Source organism: Stegodyphus dumicola, chromosome 3 (assembly GCF_044657685.1).
Source record: "Stegodyphus dumicola isolate Sdum_Otavi_A_Nest chromosome 3, ASM4465768v1".
NCBI lineage: Eukaryota > Metazoa > Arthropoda > Arachnida > Araneae > Eresidae > Stegodyphus > Stegodyphus dumicola.
Window position 1 is genome coordinate 164,653,131 of NC_140770.1, and position 19,313 is coordinate 164,672,443.

At 30.1% G+C, this 19,313-nt stretch overlaps 1 protein-coding gene across 2 annotated transcripts in view; it reads right to left on the reverse strand.

Moving 5' to 3' along the window:
* The window catches only part of Spt6 (transcription elongation factor Spt6), a 171,550-nt gene that overhangs the window by 26,605 nt on the left and 125,632 nt on the right, over positions 1 to 19,313 (reverse strand). For both annotated transcript variants that reach the window (XM_085813573.1, XM_085813572.1), the window contains exons 25-34: positions 17,650 to 17,817; positions 13,562 to 13,689; positions 12,866 to 13,031; positions 7,011 to 7,200; positions 6,790 to 6,938; positions 4,328 to 4,468; positions 3,384 to 3,490; positions 3,140 to 3,228; positions 2,021 to 2,136; positions 1,773 to 1,895 (exon numbers count right to left, since the gene is read on the reverse strand). In XM_085813573.1, coding sequence (XP_085669699.1) covers positions 1,773 to 1,895; positions 2,021 to 2,136; positions 3,140 to 3,228; positions 3,384 to 3,490; positions 4,328 to 4,468; positions 6,790 to 6,938; positions 7,011 to 7,200; positions 12,866 to 13,031; positions 13,562 to 13,689; positions 17,650 to 17,817 — 1,377 coding nt within the window. The remainder of the gene's footprint in view (positions 1 to 1,772; positions 1,896 to 2,020; positions 2,137 to 3,139; positions 3,229 to 3,383; positions 3,491 to 4,327; positions 4,469 to 6,789; positions 6,939 to 7,010; positions 7,201 to 12,865; positions 13,032 to 13,561; positions 13,690 to 17,649; positions 17,818 to 19,313) is intronic.

Sequence of the window (19,313 nt, forward strand, 5' to 3'; positions counted from 1 at the left end):
TAGTCTATAAAATTAAGACTACAGTGATAAATAAATAGTCTATAAAATTAGACTACAATTCCCTCATTCCAAATCAGAAAGGAATAAAACCAAAATTTCAAATTTTGCTTTTGGAATGAAAGTTTCTGAAGTAAAAATATACATCTCAAAGTAGGAATCTTGTACTTAATTTGATACTCAAAATTTTTTTAAATGATTATGTTAAAATATTTTGAATGCTAAAAAATCATAGTATTTATTGAATTGCTGCTATTATTTATCAGGATTTTTTATTTCTCTTTCCTTTCTCTCATTGACAGATCTTTATTTTATTGCACTGGTTGCTCTTATAAGTTTTGATTTCACTGAACTTTCATTTTCTTATTCTTTTTCTTAAGAAATGTTTACAAATCAACACCATTTAGTGAAGTAATAAAAAAATTATCCAACAATTTCCCCCCCCCTGCAAGTAGTACATGGATACTTTCTGAAGTAGACCTTTGAATGTAGTTATGTTCAAAATTTACATTAATAGATGATTAATATAAAAATCCTTTATATTAAGTATTAGTTAAATCGCACATATGAAATAATCAATCATCTGACAAAATGTTAATTGAAGAAAATTTTATTCATTTATTGTAATTTTTTTTTAAATACACAGCATTTTCAGTGTAATTTAAGAAAATACTAAACAGCTAAGATTTATTTAAATAATTCATATGAAAATTTACATCTATAAAAGAAGCTTTTTATAACATTTTGATAATTAAAGTTCGTAAATAATTCTTAGCACAATAATCCCCTAATCATTACGGATCACCTTTCAGTTTTTCACTCTTTATTTTACATCTACACTCAAGTAATTTTATATGCAGGTGTAAAAGAATTGTTGGTCATAACTTTAAAACAAATGTTGCTTAGGTGATAGAATATTAGATAATAAATCACACATTTGTGTATGATGGCAATGAAATGTACTAAGAAATGAAAGTAACAATTTTAATAATATAATGCACAAAGGAGTGAAAACTCAGCAAATATGAAAATCATAGGAAACAAAAAGGGAATTTAATCATGAATATTCACAATAAATAATACCATATTTTTTTCATGTATAAGCTGCATTTTTTTTTTCTCTCAAGAAAGCAGATGAAATTCAAGGATTCAACATATATACACGAATGATTAGAAATCGGTACATGTGGTAACACAGCAGCAGGTATTTAAGGACCAAGTATAAAAAATCAACTATGTTGGATGAACATTATATAAAATTATAGAAGTTTAATTATGGCTTCAGGCCTTGGTGACATTAAACCGATACTAGTACTAACAATAGTGATATTGATAGGCATGCAGTTATTCTAGTGGTACCAACAGTGACATTGAATAAGAGACGCTAAAGACAGAAACAAGTTCCTTTTGACCAATAATAAAAATTCAGGCTTAGTGAGTGGCGAGTACTGTTTTTTTATTTTAGCTGCTTTCACACATTCAAATGAAAAAGCCAAGGTCTTCATGAGAGTCAATCTGCAACCCATAAATGCCATCTATCATCACTGTGATGCATATACTGCAATTTTTGGTCATTCGTGTGAACAATTCTTGTACACATCTAACACTATTTCTTGTAAATGTCTGCAATTAAAATGACTTTTCTTTTCCATGTTTTTATCGATATTCCATTTCATATTCCATACGACCATTCATTCTATTACACTAAGTATAATTAACATAGACACTTGTTAGAGAATAATCTTTTATACTAATAAATAAAAAAAATCACTTACCTCATCACCTATAATTAAAGAATGACCAAGACTGAATTCATTTTCCTTTCCTTCTTCCCTTACATCTATGTGTTGGTTTATACCATCAGCAACTTTCCACGTCACTGTCAAATGATTGCTACCCTATAAATTTAAGGAAATAAATAAAAATGCATTCTTATAGATAAATTTAAAATTTCAAGTTTTATGTCAAAGACAGAAAACAGGCTGATAATAAAGCTGTATTAGAAGGAAACAAAAGATAATACCTTACTACTTGGTCGAATGATCACTTCTCCTTGTTCCATTGTATCAAGTATTTTTTCAGCTTCTTTAAAGCTTACATTTTTAAATGAAGGATGGACAATAACCCTCTTCAAATACACTAATAGAACGATTCAAAAAGTTCATTAAAAGATTAATATAATAAATGTACATAAGCATATTTTACTTAAGCTTAAAATATACAGAGATTATTTAATTTTTTAAAAAAAATTATTAAAGCAAAACCAAAAATATCTGTAAAGACAGCCACTAAATTGCTCAGAAAAAAAGAGAGAGAGAGAGACAGGAAGAGAGTATACTTTTAAAATTTAATTAGTCATTTCAGCCACACAGAAAGATACATATGCATAACACGTATAAAACTGCTCAGCAATGCAGCATTCAACATTTTTATTCTTTACATATTTCAACCAAAAGGCCTATTTTTAAAGACTCGATGTTAATATCAAACTTAAATCAGCTCAACTTACACAATATGACATAAAAAAGGAAAGAAAAAATGAAATTAAACATTTTCAGATTTTACAAAAGTAAAAAAAAAAAAAAGTAGTTTAGAATTCAATAGCAGAGTTTTAGTAAAAGCATTGTATTTGCAGACGCATAATTGTACAAATATAACATAATACATGAGGTCTTTTTGATTTAATGTAAAACTTACATTGTTATAACACAGCAATCTTCACTAATAAGTTTTTATTAATACATTGGTAATTTTGAAAGTTTATAAATATTCATAACAGAAATTTCAATTTATTAGTGCCATTTCTTATGCTCATATTTTTTATACGATAACAGAGAGTAAAAACAGACAAAGTAAATTTAAAAACATATCAACTTCTACCAATCAAACAAAACTTCTTATTCTTTAAGAACAAGGTCCACACACTACTACTCTCATTCTTTCTTGCAGTGTGCCCATAAAATATCAAATACATATTATTGTTATAAAAACTACTTTTAAAACCTGATTCCTTTACAGAAGAAAAAATTTCTTTGCAATGAAAATATATGGGTAAGAATTCACACTCACAATTTTTAGAAAAATGAATATGTTTAAAATTATTTAAAAAGATTGTTAGGTATAACCACAATGCATCTTCTACCTTGCCGATTTTGTTGCTTTGCAGCAGCATCTTCTATCTTATGATCCTTCTCTTCTGCCTCATAATCATAATATAAATCTTTGGGAGGTCTGTGTAAAAAATATAAAAAGAAAAAATTATATACTTACCAAATGTTATCAATGTCATTAATGTATAAAAACCCATGAACAATACATTAAATTTCAAGATAAATACGAAGATAATTATTTCGTATTCTCAGATTTTAAATTTAAATGTACATTACCTCCATTCATTATTCTTATCACTGAGATCAGATGACCTGCAAGTCAAATCTACAGCAAATCTTTCAATATCAATTTTGGTTATTCTGGCATGAAGAGTCAATCCAATCTATAACAAACAAACATATAACCAAAAAAATAATTACACTTTTAAAGCATAATCAAACAATAAGCAAATTCAAGATTAAAAAATACTGATGCTTGCACACACTTCATATAATAAAGCTCACAAATCTAATTAGCCAAGATATGTAAATAAATACAGGGCATGTAAAAAATGATTTATGAATTAGTTTTCTCTGAACATAAGTTCATACTCTTTATTGCAAAAGCTCACCTTACATAACCTATTAACACTACTGGATGAGGACTTGAACTACTAATTTGAATAGCATAAGGAAAAAAGATACAGGTATCATCTGAGAAAATACATGCAATTTTGTGACTTCATCAAAGGAAAAAATGGAACAAATGCTAAATTCTTCCAATCATTTGAAATTGCAAAATGGTTTTATATAAATATTGTAAATTAAAGTTGTCAAAATTCATATCCAGAATAGGGTTTTAAGAAGTAAAATGAATGAATTATTAGTAAAAGAAAAAATAACTCAAAGGTGAAATTTATGTGGATTATTCATTTATTGATTATTCATTACCAATTTATTCATTGCAGCACTCTGGGAAGCAATGAAGGGGAAAAAATAAGAATTAGAAATGAAAAATTTATCTAGTTAGAAAATTTTCTTCAGAATCATATATCCTGAAATACAAAGGACAAAAAATTTCAAGAATCAGTAATCATGATTTTCTCATAAATTTTCTGTAACATGATTATCAAGCACATTCTCTATGAATACCTGATATATCGTAAAAATTTTACATTAAAAAAAAAGTATAATTTGAGTAATTTAAAATCAAAGTTCATTTGAAATTATCAAAGACTCACTTTAACTCGATCTTCAGGATTTATAACATGCTTGTCGCTGATCATTTTAGTTGGTATGAACCCGGAAATCCCATTATCAAGTCTAACACGTACACCCATTGCTTGTCCTGGACAACTTGCATCATCAAAATGACTCCAGACCTGAAAATATTATAAAAAGTATATACTCGTACTTATATACTCGCATGTATATTTGTGTGTGTGTGTGTGTATATATATATATATATATATATGAAAAAATAAATAGTACTGATATGTCTCGTTTCCCCCCCCCCTTTGAATACATTACAAACTAAAGTATTACCATCTCTTTTAATATAGTGATTTTCATTATTAAATTACTATTTGTCTTTCAAATTTTATTTGAAAATTTTATTTTCAAACATTTTCATTATAAACAAGTGTGTGTCATTAAAATAACTGAAGTTAATAAAGCAGTAACTGATTGCTCACAAATTAAAATATGCAAACATTATTCATATTTTAAAAACATTTAAAAACACAGCTACTATTTGAATAAGTAAAAATAATTAATATGCTTTTCAATTATGACAGACACATCAAATATTACTAATAAAATCATTTATTACTAATAAAAATTTTTAAAAATACATACCATACAAAAAAGTAATTTCTGTGTTTAGGTAATTTTCCATTACATTAGTTTTAATAAGCAATTTCAGAAACAGTTTTGTTTTACAGATCATATCTGCAATGCATAATGTTTTGCAGAAAATTTAGCAATAAAATTATTATCTGATGTAAAGTGATTTCCTATTACAAGAAATAAGTCCCTCTGAAATAATTGTGGTTTCCAAAATAAAACATGTCAAATGAATTCAGTTCAACAGAGTATAAATTTCAAGAGTACGAACTGGTTCAATACAAATAAAACATGGAAAGAAATGTAAAATGTCTGGTTGAACATTCTTAAATGGCAGCAAAAAAAAAAAAAAAAAAAAAAAAAAACACAAATGGCTAGACCCTTACCTGGCATATTTTATTTACCTTATACCAATTTATTCATTGCTGCTTTTTCATTATAATGATTTGCTTTTACTACTTTAATACTATCGTGACAACTTTTAAAATAATAATAAAAATTAATAAATAAGGGAGGAAGTAACATTTTTCCATGAATGACATTATTGCATTTTTTCTCTTTTCTCATAGATACTATAGGTACACTTTTTTATAATTTAAATGAAATTGTGCTTGTTTTATTTATATTGTAAAAAACAACTAATAATACTTGTGTGATAGTGTTGACGAGTTTACACAGATTTCCTTAATAAGTATGCCAGATGAAAAGGAAGAAATTGGAACTTAAATACCATATATACTGATGTATAACGTGCACCTAATAATTTCAAACTACATTTTTAAATTCAGAGGTATGTTCACTGTATAGCATGCACCCTACTTTTTTTTAAGACCTGAGAGATACATATGCAAGAAGATTTTCCTCAGAGCGATGACTGAATGACTGAAATGAAAGCGATAAACAGAACAATATGTGTGTGGGGAAAATGCTTGATGGAATAAATAATTCTGCAAAGGTCGTATTCAATGCAGATGTGCACAAGACTGTTATTCTAGAGTTTCGAGTAAAGAGAAACATAATTTCGGGTAAGAATGCACTTCTGACTCGAAAACAAGGAATTTGAAGTCAGATGTTTTCTCTGAATGAATGAAAGCACAATAATTAATATGCTTTACTATCCTATAATTAAAAATATTTCGATAATGAAAATTTTGAAGTTCATAAGCTGTGCTATTTCTTTTAAACAAGCAGCATTAAGCACACATAGAAATCTAATGTCCGCATGCTCTTCATTTCCTTATTTAGAAATGCATCATTTTTATATACAGCGTATGATGCGCAAACATAAATGTCGGTCTTATTTTTTGTATTAAATGTGTGCATTATTTGCCGGAATAATACAAGATAAACAGCTATAAATATAGCCCACAAAGAAAGAGGAGAAAAAAGAGATATAAATTAAACTCTCCCTGATATGTACACAATATTGCAGATCACTAAAATTACAGATAGAGCAAAGTCTAAAATAATAGTTACCAAGCAAGAGCTTGATACAGTGATTCTAAAATTCTGAAAATGCATTTTCTGAGAATTTTTAAAATGTTAATTGACAAAAAATTGCTAAATGCAGCCAACTCGAACAGAAAAATTTTTGCTTATATTTCAAGTTTTACGAGAACAATACTTGCAATTCAAATGTAAAATGATTCAAAATTAAAAGATCCACATACACAAAACATAACATAATATATAAAACAGATACCCAAGAGGTTTATGATACCAATTTAAAATTATACATAATGCACTAAATAAATAAAAACAGTAAAAAGTACATATAACCTAAATTACAAATATTTACAACATCTCTTTCTAGGATTACTATAAATCAAAGCATATGGTAAAAATCTGAAAAGCATACATCACTGAGCTCTGGAAAGTCTTTTTTCAAGCAAAACGGACATTGCCACAGACCACTGTCATCATTTCGAATTGGATTTGCATTTTCAAGTTGATCATTTTTAGGCTTTCTACGGGCAATACCAGTAACAACCACCAGAATAAGTTTACCTGCAAATTTAAAATAATTAATAAAAAAATAATTAAAAAGAAAAATATATTCTATAAAACACTAATTTATACCTATGTAAAATGTTTCTGGAACTTCTTTTGTTAACATATTGAACACTTCTTCAGTATTTGGTGGTCTGTATGGTGTCCTTAAATCTTTATATTTATGATTCAGTTCTGCTCTGATGTCATACAAAGTAATACTTTTATTTCCATAACCTTGCCTTTCCAATTCTTCTGCAAAAGCATCTAAATCCAAATCCTTTAAAAAATAATAATAATAATAATAATAATAATAATAATAATAATAAAATAAGTGCTACACATGAAATCTGTATGAATGATATATGATTTTACAAAACAATAAACTCTGGCATGCTTATCAAATATCAGTATTTCAGCAAGATAATAATACTTTTTCTAATCTATTCGGAATGCCTTGCAGAAAACAATAAAAAGTTTTTAACAATAAAGAAATTAATAATGTACTTCCTAACTATTGTTGTTATATTTTATATAAAAACAAAAATATAAAAATAGTTCCAACACAGCTACAGAGTCCGTTCACACATTTTTTAGACGATGTATATTGTATTCACAAAACTAAATTACATAAAGTTCTTGTGTTTTAAATGTTCTATTTGACATCCCTTATTCTGAACTATCTTTTGACACTGCAATTTCCAGGAAAATAATGCCTTTTGAAGTGGCAGAAGAGGTATTCTATCCCATTCCTCCCGAACAGCTTTCCAGAGTCCTGTTAGGGTTTTGGGACAACGTTTGGATAATGCAGTTTTTAAAAGTCTGAAAGCACAAAAATCCATAGGTGACACATCGGGAGATTTAGTAGGGATATCAGTGAAGGGTATGGCCTTGATACCAGTTTTTGTTCCATTTCTTTTAAGAAATTTATAGTGGATTTTGATGTGTGACTGCTAGCTTTGTCCTGATTGAGTCTCACAGATTGATGGCACGGAGGGTAAAGCGATGGTATTTCATTCAGAAAAATTGGCGATAAAATATGTTCCTGATAGTATTTGGAGTTAATCTTGACATTTTTTTGAACTTTTATTTTTAACTTGCCATTATAAGAAAAACCAGCAACAATCATGAATCCCTTAGAAAAACTTTCTTTTGATTCTTTCAAACATGTACTTCAAATTTTTTCTCCCCTTTTATGATAATAAATGGCTCTTTTTTTATTACAATCATTTAAATACATCCATACTTCATCTATTGAGACAATTGTTTTCCATTTTTCTTTGGATAAGTGTTTCTCATATAGAATTCTGCAGCGTGTCCAGCGTTGAGCGATATGCTTTGGAAGAAGACGATGCACATTGCGTTTTTTCGCTTTCTTAAGATTTAAATCAACGTTTATCATTTCCTTTACAGTGGACACCGAGCACTTTAATGATTTTGCAACTGTCCTTTGACTAGGGGGATTTTTTTTTAACATTAAACAACGTTCCTTTGCAATAGTCGAAGATGTCCGTTTTTTCCTTGGATACTTGTTTGGAATTTTTGTCCCACTTGAGGCTCCAATTTGACGTTTTTTTCCTTTCTTGTTGATGATATTACCTATCGACGCTTTAGATATCACAAAACCATGACTCTCACATCGCTTTTGGATAACGAAGTATACATATTTCTCTTCGGAAAGAGCGTAAATGTAGCCTTCGAACCGCTGCTTTGTTAAATTCGCCATTTTGAATAAAAACAAAACTTTAAAGCCACAGACGATAACTTTGACTTTTAAAAACATAGTACAATTGCAATTACTTCTTTTGCAGCAAACGATTTTTTATTACCGCTTACCAAAATCGTCTAAAAAATGTGCGAACAGCATCTGTATAAATAATTATTACATTATGTTACATTTCTTAAAACATAATTAACTTATCTTGCTAAAAATACAGTAAAAACTTATACAGATACATATTTCACTAAACAGAATAAAAAAAATCATTTCTTAATTCAATTGATTTCTATATAAGTCTGATCTAACAAATCTTAAATTTTTATCATTTTTAAATGATAAGAGATGATTTCATGTACACTGTGCGAAAAAAGGGGGGACAGTTCTATATCTCCCGTTCTACTGGGCCAATTGACGAAATTCAAATTGCATTTTTCATGTCTTGAAAGCCTGACTTAGGATATGTACTGGATTTATAAATAGCATTGTTCTAATATAGGTATTTTCACATAAAATTGGACTTTTTCCTGAAATAACATACAATTTTTTTTCCATATTTCAATTGTACGACTCAAATTACAACAAACTACCAAGTTTTGTAAAAATCGCACAAGTACTTTTTTAAAAATTAGCTCTCAAAATTTATGTCCTCAGTATTAATCGAGTTTGGTACATATTTATTAATCTCTCTTTTTTTATTACACTTATTTGATTCTTCCTTTCACATTTTGAAATTCAGGTTCATTCCAGATAAAATTCACCCATTTTTCATGATTTATTTTTAAGATTTGTCTTTTTGAATAATTTTTATAAATTTTTCAAAAAGATTTTGAACTATACAGTCAAAAGTCTTTAATCCGCACTCGTCGGGACTTCGACGATTCCAGATTATCGGTTTTTCCGGATTATAGATCATCAATTTAAATCTGGTAAGATGGCATGCAGAAATTATAAAATTAAAAATATGAAACTGTAATTTATGAAATAAAGAGTAATTATGATCTAAAAGGTATTAAAATTTACAAAAAAAAAGCTTAATATTTATTTGTTTACTTTATTAAACATTTCTTTCAACGCACGCATGCGTAAAGCATACAATACGCATAGTCGAAATTAGAAAACTGCAACCAAAAAACTATATGATGTGTATTCGTGATATTTATAATGACGAGGAATTTGATTTAAATCATATCAAAGACAGAGTACATCGAGATGAAATACTACATTTAGTAAGGAATTATAAACCGAATAAAATAAAAACATCTGCCCTGAAGATAAGGATAGTGCTGACAGATCAACTTCCAGTTCACTGCGTGCTACGACAACCCCCTCCCCAGAGCAACAGAGGAACGTGAAATTGATAAACAGATTTTGGAATGGTTAAAGAAACAAAGGATATGCCTTTATCCATTTTTTGGAGCAATTCCACTTTTTGTTTGATGGACATCGAAACATGCTTTCGCTTTGTACATCCCTTGGCAGCTCCAGAATTGGAAATTCTTTTTTACATAAAGTTCAAGCTTACTTTTATAAAATTGTTCTAACTATCTGAAAAAAATAATAAGCCGGATCCAATCAGAAGATTAAGGAACAACACAATCTGCAACATGAACTGAAATAGATAATTAGATAATTTTGGCTTACCTTATACCGTCCGTTAAACATTAAACACGCATGCGTAAACGTATTATGCGCATGCGTAAACACATATGCGATTGCGTAAATGCGTATGCGCATGCATCAGCGCATTATGCGTTGACACATGTGCAGAAAGTTTGTAGCTTATATATAGGATTATAGATCATTCCGGATTATGGACGTCCGGATTAAAGACTTTTGACTGTAATCTATAAAATTTTTACCATCATCTTAAAGGTAGGCATATTTCTAAGCATACGTACAAAATATTACAGTTTTTTATTCAAAATTTCCGAAGACATACGTGAATTTATATATTGGCGAGTTTTGAAATTTGGCACATTTGTTGAAAGCGATAAAACGTCACATGTGGTTTAGACACTTTGCTAAATATATTTGAAAGTAGGAACAAAGTGACTTTTCTTCCGCTCATGCACAATGTAAAAAGTTAGGAACAAGGTGCATTTTTTCCCACTCTGGCATAATGGAAGGGAATGGAAAATTGGTTGCCATATATTAAGAAGTTCACCAAGTGAATTATTCCTGGCACAAACTGAAAAAAATTGTGCAAGATAAATTTTTGAATTTGTCTGTAAATTTCACATGAAATTTTACAAAATTTAATATCTAGGCATAATTTGAGTCGTAGAATTGAAATATGGAAATAATTGGATGTTATTTGAGAAAAAGACTGATTTTGTGTCAAAATACCTATGCCAGGCTTTATATAAATCTAATATATATCCTAAGTCGCACTTTCGAGACATGAAAAACGCAATTTGAATTTTGTCAATCGGCCCAGTTAGAATGGGAGATATAGAATTGTCACTTTTTTTTACGCAGTGTACATTCTTTAGTAAGCATTCAGTTTCAACAATCATAATAGTGACTAATAGACATTCTCAAATGTGAAAGTTAAATGCATTCACAAAATGTTTCGTTGTACCTTAAAACTCATATGAAAAATTAAAGTTTTCAGTTATTATAGATAAATCAACAAATTGTTCGCAAACAGAAATCTGACTAAAATCTTAAGTTGCAGAAAATGGGAAAAATAGTTTTAAATAAATAAAAAGATATCTGAACCACATCTAGATGCTCTTTAACTAAATGCCTTATCAAATTACTCAACTAGTTCCCATATTCATCAACTATGAAATTTCCTATGAAATTATAAAAATATGTCTTTTTAAAAGTACTACAGGATTTTCCTAACTTTTAAATAAATTTTGTTTCATTTAAAAAAAAATATGGTTAAATTTGTCTTACATAAACTGTCATATCGTAAGGTTGAACATCTGTTAACAACATAACCTTAAAATATTAGCAATTTTGTATCGGCATTATATACTTTTTTGAGCAAACGTCAAGTTTTGAGCCAGGTGGGAACTTTTGATTTACTTCTTTAATTTGAAGAAATCTGCAGTTGAGGTGCATCAACTGCTTGAAGAAACATATGGTGCTTTAAGTGAGAAAAGTTGCGAGAATGGTTTCAAAAGTTTAAAAATGGTGAAACTGATGGCAAAGACAAAAAGGAACAAAGATGTGGTGGAACTGGAAGCAAGACTGGATGAAGATTAGTACCAAATGCAAGTAGAACTTGCACTTACACTAGGAATGACTCAACAAGTAATTTCACGTTGTTTAAATCATTGGAATGAATAAAAAGCAAGGAAATTCGGTTTTATATGAAATGAAACTGAAAAATTTTGAACACCAATGTTTTACATGTGAAATGCTGCTTCCTATGAATAAACAAAAGTTTTTTTTTACATAAAATTAGTCATTGCTGATGAAAAATAGATCCACTACGATAACCCAAACAAATCATGGGAACCACCTGGCCATGCTTCAACATCGACACCCCCAGCTGAATATTCATGGGAAAAGATCATGTTATGTATAGGTGGGATCAGCTTGGTGTAATGTATTATGAGTTGCTCAAACAGAATAAAATTATTGCCAGGGTCCTCTGGTGAACACAACTGATAAGAACGAGCCAAGCACTCAAGGAAAAACTTGCCCACTACTACTACAGACATGAAAAAATTATTTTCCAGTCCTTGTTCATATGTTGCAGTGCCAGTCAAAATCTACTTGGAAACATTCAAATGGGAAGTTTTCCCAATCCCGCTATATTCACCAGACATTATTCTTTCTGAATGTTACTTGTTTCAATCGATGATGCATGGCCTGTCTAAGCAGTGCTTCGCATCATATGAAGTAAGCAGTGCTTCGCATCATATGAAGTAAGCAGTGCTTCGCATCATATGAAGATACCAAACATTGGGTCAATTCATGGATAGCCTCAAAAGATAGGCATTTTTCCAATGCAGTAACTGTACACTGCCAATGGACAGTACTTTGAATAAAATATAAGGCACCATTCTTTCACAATTAATACGTATTTTTGGACAAAAAAAAACAGCAGAGACTTATTTGAACTTACTAGTTAAATGAAAAGCTAGAAATCTACATTATCAGTTAAAATTTTCAACTAATTATGTCAATATTACATATTTACTTCAAAACTCATTTACATCATTTAGATAAAAAAATTTAACAGTTTTATTATTATAGAAAATTTTACCTTTAACTTTTCAGGATTTTCTAAAATTTCATCCAAAGCTCCAGCAGGATTAGCATCATCAGAAGTATCATCATATTCAAGAGCATCTACAGCCATTTTTCGGGCCCATTCGTAAGCTTCTGGATGAACACGAGATCCATCCAAAACTTCAAGATATGTCTGAGTACTGTAAAATAATTTATTAATATTTAAATTTTTATTGCAATACACACACACATTATAATTATACTCCTGCATTTGTTTCAAGTATTTAACAATTTCTAGAAATGCATCTTCTTCCAAAGAACATACATATTAAAAATATGTATTTTTTTTTTTTTTTTTTTTTTTTTTTTTTTGTTGTTGTTGTTGTTAATTTTAAAAGGTGTAACATTTAGTAACCAGAATGCTTGTTCTTCTATTAAAAAAAAAAAAAAAAAAAAAAAACCTAAAGCCTGCAATGTTAACTGACACAATTTAAGAACATTTTAAAACTAATTTAATTTGAATTAATTCATGAAGACTATTCAGTTAACTTTCTTTAAATAAAGATTAAACTATTCTGATCAAATCACTTAAAAAAGAGAGAGAGAGAGAGAGAGAAATGTGATATTATATTAATAATGACAAAATAATTGAAGCATAAAAAATATTACAAAATGAATATATAAATATCAAAATTATAATTTTACATATATGCCAAAGAAACAGTCATACCTTTCACCAAGGGAAGCAGTATCAATCTTTATAAAACCAGCACAGTTAATGAAAACTTTTGGTCCCATCTTACAAACAGTTACTAGTTGTGTTCTACTTTCTAACTGCTTATTACATATTTTTAGAGTCTAAAAAGAAAACATAAATAAGGGTAAAAATTAATTGAACATTTGTTTATCTTCATATAATCACCTGAACAAAATATTCTATCATGTTTTGCAACTATGAGCTATTTTAAAAATTAGGTTGCATCCAAATGCTACATTATACATGTTTCTGGAACAACAGTTTCTGGAAGCAAATCATGACAGAAAAAGTACTATAAATCCCACCGTTTCTTATCAGTGTATCAAACTGTGCTCACCCACTGGTAATACTTGAGTACAAAACTATCAGAAGTTCGAAATCATTAAAAAGAAATTATGAGAAGCTGATTATTGATTTCAATGATCAATCCTGACTATAAATAGGCATTCTACAGTTACAGCCTTAGTTTAAAACAAAAAAACCTATAAAGATTCCAAATTAAAATATATATATATAAACACTGCAATACAGCTGTATAACTCATCCTAAATACGATGGAAATGTGATATGCTTGACCAGTTAAATAGATGTCCTGAATTCACCTGAACTTTAAAATACTGAAGTAGTAACAAAGACACAATATTACTAGTTTTGACAGTGCAAAAATTGTGCAGTGCACAGCTGAGAGGTTGCTAATTTCAGTTTCTGCTATTATCTAGCTTAAAATAACTGTTGTTATAATACTTAACTAAAAGAAGAATTTCTGGAAGAGGTAAGCAAAATGCGGATGTAAGTTTGTTTGTTATGCTTTCACACCTTAATTACTTAACCGATCATCATGAAATTTTCAAGAAATATTTTTGATATATTAGAAAAAATTATATGCTACAAAATGTCTTCATGTGAATTAGTCAAGATATTAATTAAAAACTACTTTTCACTTACTTTGCTGGGTCTGCCCATTCGGCTATGTGCCAATTAATTTTTCACCAAATATCTATAGAACGGCGGTTGGTTGAATTTTGAGACACATATCCCCCGATTCCAAAAATTCGTTGGAATCCAATACCATTCTCATCTTTGTGACGACTTTAATCAGCTGAGATATTAATTAAAAACTCTGAAAACGTTAATTTGAACGAGACTCGATAGTGACATTAAAGATTTTTTCTTAGGTCTTCCCATGTGGGTCCACTAAATTGGTGATAAAAATTATAACTTTTGATCTAATTATCCAAATTTCTTGAAATTTAGAAACTTGTGTCGCACCCTGAATGATCGGAACAATGGTGGTGGAACTGTTTTTGTCACTTAATTATTTACAGCTTAATCCCAGATGAAACAGTACTCCACTTGCTATTGATAATTCTTTGTTGACATGCTGTGATTTGAAAGTGATGGAGGAGAGGTAGCTGGTATCCCGTCCACCGTTGGGTTGGCGAAAAGGTCGAAGTTCAGGGATTTACACGTGGAAAATTATTTAAAAATTAATAACTTGACTTCTAATTAACTCACTGACTTGAAACTATTATCAACATTTCGGCTTTTGTGATATATTTAATGTTTTGTTTCATATTTTTTTACAGATCTTTTCATTCATGTTATATATTTCTGTTATTGTTGCTTAAAATTGCATTTACATTTTACTTTGTGCAATAAGAACTATCGTTTTAACATTTTAAGGCGCTTGAATGTTCTTTATTTTTAAAAACAACCCCTTGGTCAGGCATAAATGCAATATATCCGCGGCCTATAGGTATTGAAGGGCAGGATTTACTGAAATTTTACGGAGTGTATTTTTAAAATTCACGTGGAGTTGAAACTTATTTAAGGACATCAACACAAGCAAAGCCACGGGTAAAACTAGTCTTTAATAAATCTCAAATTTAAAAACTTTTTTAACAAAAACATGATTCAATGACAGTTTTTGACAATAAAAAATTCAGTGCTCATATTATATGATAATAAAATAAGTTAAAAATATCATTCAACAAAGCAGCAATTAAAAAAAAAATCAATATGTTGGCTGATCCTTCAAGAGCTGAGATTTAATCATTTGATTCCAAGAAGCAATGAAAAAGATATCAAAAAGAGATAAGTAGCATGACAACAGTTGTTCAATTTATACTGCATAATGCTACATGGTATGATGATGCTTTACTTATTTACAAAAAGAAATGGAATAGAAACATGGAGAAAGATTTTTTTTTTTTTTTTTAACATCCATTGTCAGGCACTTGCCTATTCAGAATTGGCGACTCCAAAGGCCAGAAGTGGTGGCCATTTTATTATGGAGGCATCTAACAAGTGGCCACCGGTCACCTCCTCATGAAGGAACTGACAGTTTAAACTGAGCGTTCTCCAGGATTCGAACCCAGGCCCTTCAGTGCCGCTGCAAGCTCTCTTACCCACTATACAGTCTGGGCAGCAAAGATAGCATTCTATATATCAGTTAAGTGATTTTAAAAACATATATTGAAAAATATTGATATCTTTTAAGAATGAAAAAAATGTAATAAACAAAATAATTTTTTTTACAGAGTAATTTGTTTTTCAGGTAAAAGTTTAACTGTAAATATTTTAAGCATAATATGAGGGCTATTTTTTTTTAACCTCCGATGGGCTATAAAGAAAAAACAGGTCAATATACAAAAAAGATTTTATTACCAAAAGTAATGTACAATACAGGTTACTTCTCTACATAATCACCTTGACGATTGAGGCATTTGTCATATCATTGCACAAGCTTTGCAATACCCTCTTCACAAAATGTCCCCGTCAATGATTGGAAGTGAGTTGTGACAGTTTCTTTCAGCTCCACGTCATTTTGGAAGCTCTTCCTGCCAAGCCATTGCTTCAGTTCAGGGAACAGAGGAAAGTCACTCGGCGCTAGGTCGAGACTATATGGTGGATGTTCGAAAATGTCCCATTGAAATTGCTGAAAGAGCCGTTGGGTTACTCGAGCGCTGTGAGGACGGGCATTGTCGTGGATCAGAACAATTCCAGAAGTCAGCATGCCTCTTCATTTGTTTTGAATAGCTCTCCGTAAGCGTTGCAAAGTTTCACAATATGAATCTGCATTAATTGTTGTTTTGGCAGCATAAACTCCACAAGCAACACACCTTTTTGGTCCCAAAAAAAGTTGCCATAACCTTACGGTTGTTAAAGATTCATTTGAATTTTGTGGGTCTCTTTGGAGAATTTGTGTGCATCCACAGTTGTGATTGTCATTTCGTTTCGGGCGTGTCATACTGAACCCATATCTCATAACCTGTCACAATGGATTTCAAAAACTCTTCTCCGTCAGTATTGTAATGGTCAAGAAATTCAAACGCTGCAACCATTCAGCGAGTTTTGTAGTCATCAGTCAACATCTGTGGGACACAGCGAGCGCAAACTTTTCTGTAGCGCAACTGTTCAGTAACGATAGAGTACACGGAAGATCTTGAAACTTCCGGAAATTTCATCAATAATTCACTTATAGTGAACCTTCAATTTTGCTTAACCGCTTGGTCAACTCGTTGAACAATGTCGTCTGTAGCGACAGACTTGCATCCTTGACCCCCTTCATCATAGACATCAGTTCGGCCATTTTTAAACTTTCGACACCATTCACAAGCAACGCCATCACTCATAAAGCTGTTTCCATACACTCGACTCATTCTTCGATGAATTTCCGCTGCACTGTTCCCTTCTGCCAGCAAGAAATGAATAACAGCTCGCAATTCACACTTGGCGGGACAATCAATAGCGACAGCCGTGTTTACGTGACTGCAACTCAACAGAAAATGGAGTGTTGAATACGCCAGTAACAGAGCGTGTGGAGGGGGAGATGCGCAGTCGCCTACTACACACACCAACCACCTGCCGCATACCTGGCCATCATACTGTGGGATTGGAGGTTGAAAAAAAAAACTAGGTATATATCACAATGGAAATAACCTAATCTAACCTATTCATAAAATAACATAACCTATTAATGTAATACATAACTAATTTTAAAATATTATAAATGATGCTATTTTCATGGGTTACTAAAAATTATTCCAAAATGTACTTACTTTAACTAAAAATCCACCTTTTCTAGGGCCAAGACCACAGATAAATTGCACCAAATTTGCTGTGTGATTAAACTCAACAGCTTTATTAAAATCTACACCAACTTCATTAGTCCTGTTTACAAATTCTAAATACAGTGCATTCAACAAATCTTCTTTATTTAATTCATCCTAAAATTGCAAATTATGCATATCAGTTTCATATGAATTAAGATTTTTAATACATTTATTATTTAAAATAAAGAACACACATAACTTAAATATTTATTAAGTGAAATAATAATTAAACTATGTCAGTTAGTTTGTAAGATTAATTGTAATACAGCAATTTATTCAAAACACAAGTAAATTCACAATGCATAAAATAAACTCATTACTAATAAAAGATTTTATTCATAAGATGAAAACAGTCAGAAAATTTCAGCGACTAATAATCCAGCAAAAACAGAAAAGTATAAAACATTTAAGAATTTTATTTAAAAACAGAGTGATAAGAATCATTATTATTATCTTTCTTTTCCCTTCGCACTGTGAGAAATGGTTGGCAATATTTGAAACATTGTATGATACAGCAAGGACACTGGGAAATGATTTTTGTGTTGTTTGGAGTTGAAACTTATTTAAGGACATCAACGCAAGCGAAGTAACAGGTAAAAGAAGTCTTTAACAAATATACTATATACACTCAAATACACATATAAGTACTATATACACTCAAATACACATACAAGTACTATATACACTCAAATACACTAATTTACCTAAATTAAGTAACAGAATGAAAATCTGTAATGGCTTTAAAAGTATTTTAAAATAATTCTGAAGTGCATAAATAAGAAATATATTTCAATATGAATAGGAATTTTCATATTTCATTCTATAAAGAATTCAGCATAACCATGATTCATTGGATAAACATATACATGTTTGAACTTTTCAGTAGTAATGATAGTAAATTCCACTATTCCAGTTTTAATTGTAATTCAACATACTGGAATAGAAGGTTCACAACAGTGCTGTGCAATGAACAACCAAACATAATTTTAACTAATGAACAGAATGACACCACTTTGATCTCTATGGTTAAAAATATTTTATGAGGGAAAAAATTTATGGCTAATGAGTAGGCTAACGATAATGTGCAAGCACCAGTTGCTGAGGAGATCACTAAACACTGGTCGTTAGATTCCAGGCGAACAGTTGAGCTGCATCGGCAATTTTGTGGTTTTTCCCATGTGTAACGTGGATATGAGGCAGCTTCCCTTACAAACACAGCCTCTTCCTTAGTCTCTCAACACGTCGCAGAGAAATAGCTTTTGAATCATGTCTTTAATCTTAATAAGAATGTGCTTCCTGGCAGCAGTTCCTATCTGTGCTCTATACAGTTTTATTCCCTGGGCCTTCCCAGCTACTTCAATAAAATAAAATAAATAAAAATTGTACGAAATTAAGAATAAAAAAAAGAGTAGAATCAATAACAGAAATTTAGAAATTATTCAAAATTTGCCAGATTAAATTTTGTGTCTTCTAACAGACAATACTTGGCCATTATTTGGAACTTCAAATTTGAGAAGCTTCAGACTCATTCCTGATGCTTTGAGAATTCTTGGAATCCACTCAAAATTTAGCTACACATAACTTCAGGTGCCTTGTTGATTTGGATCTAC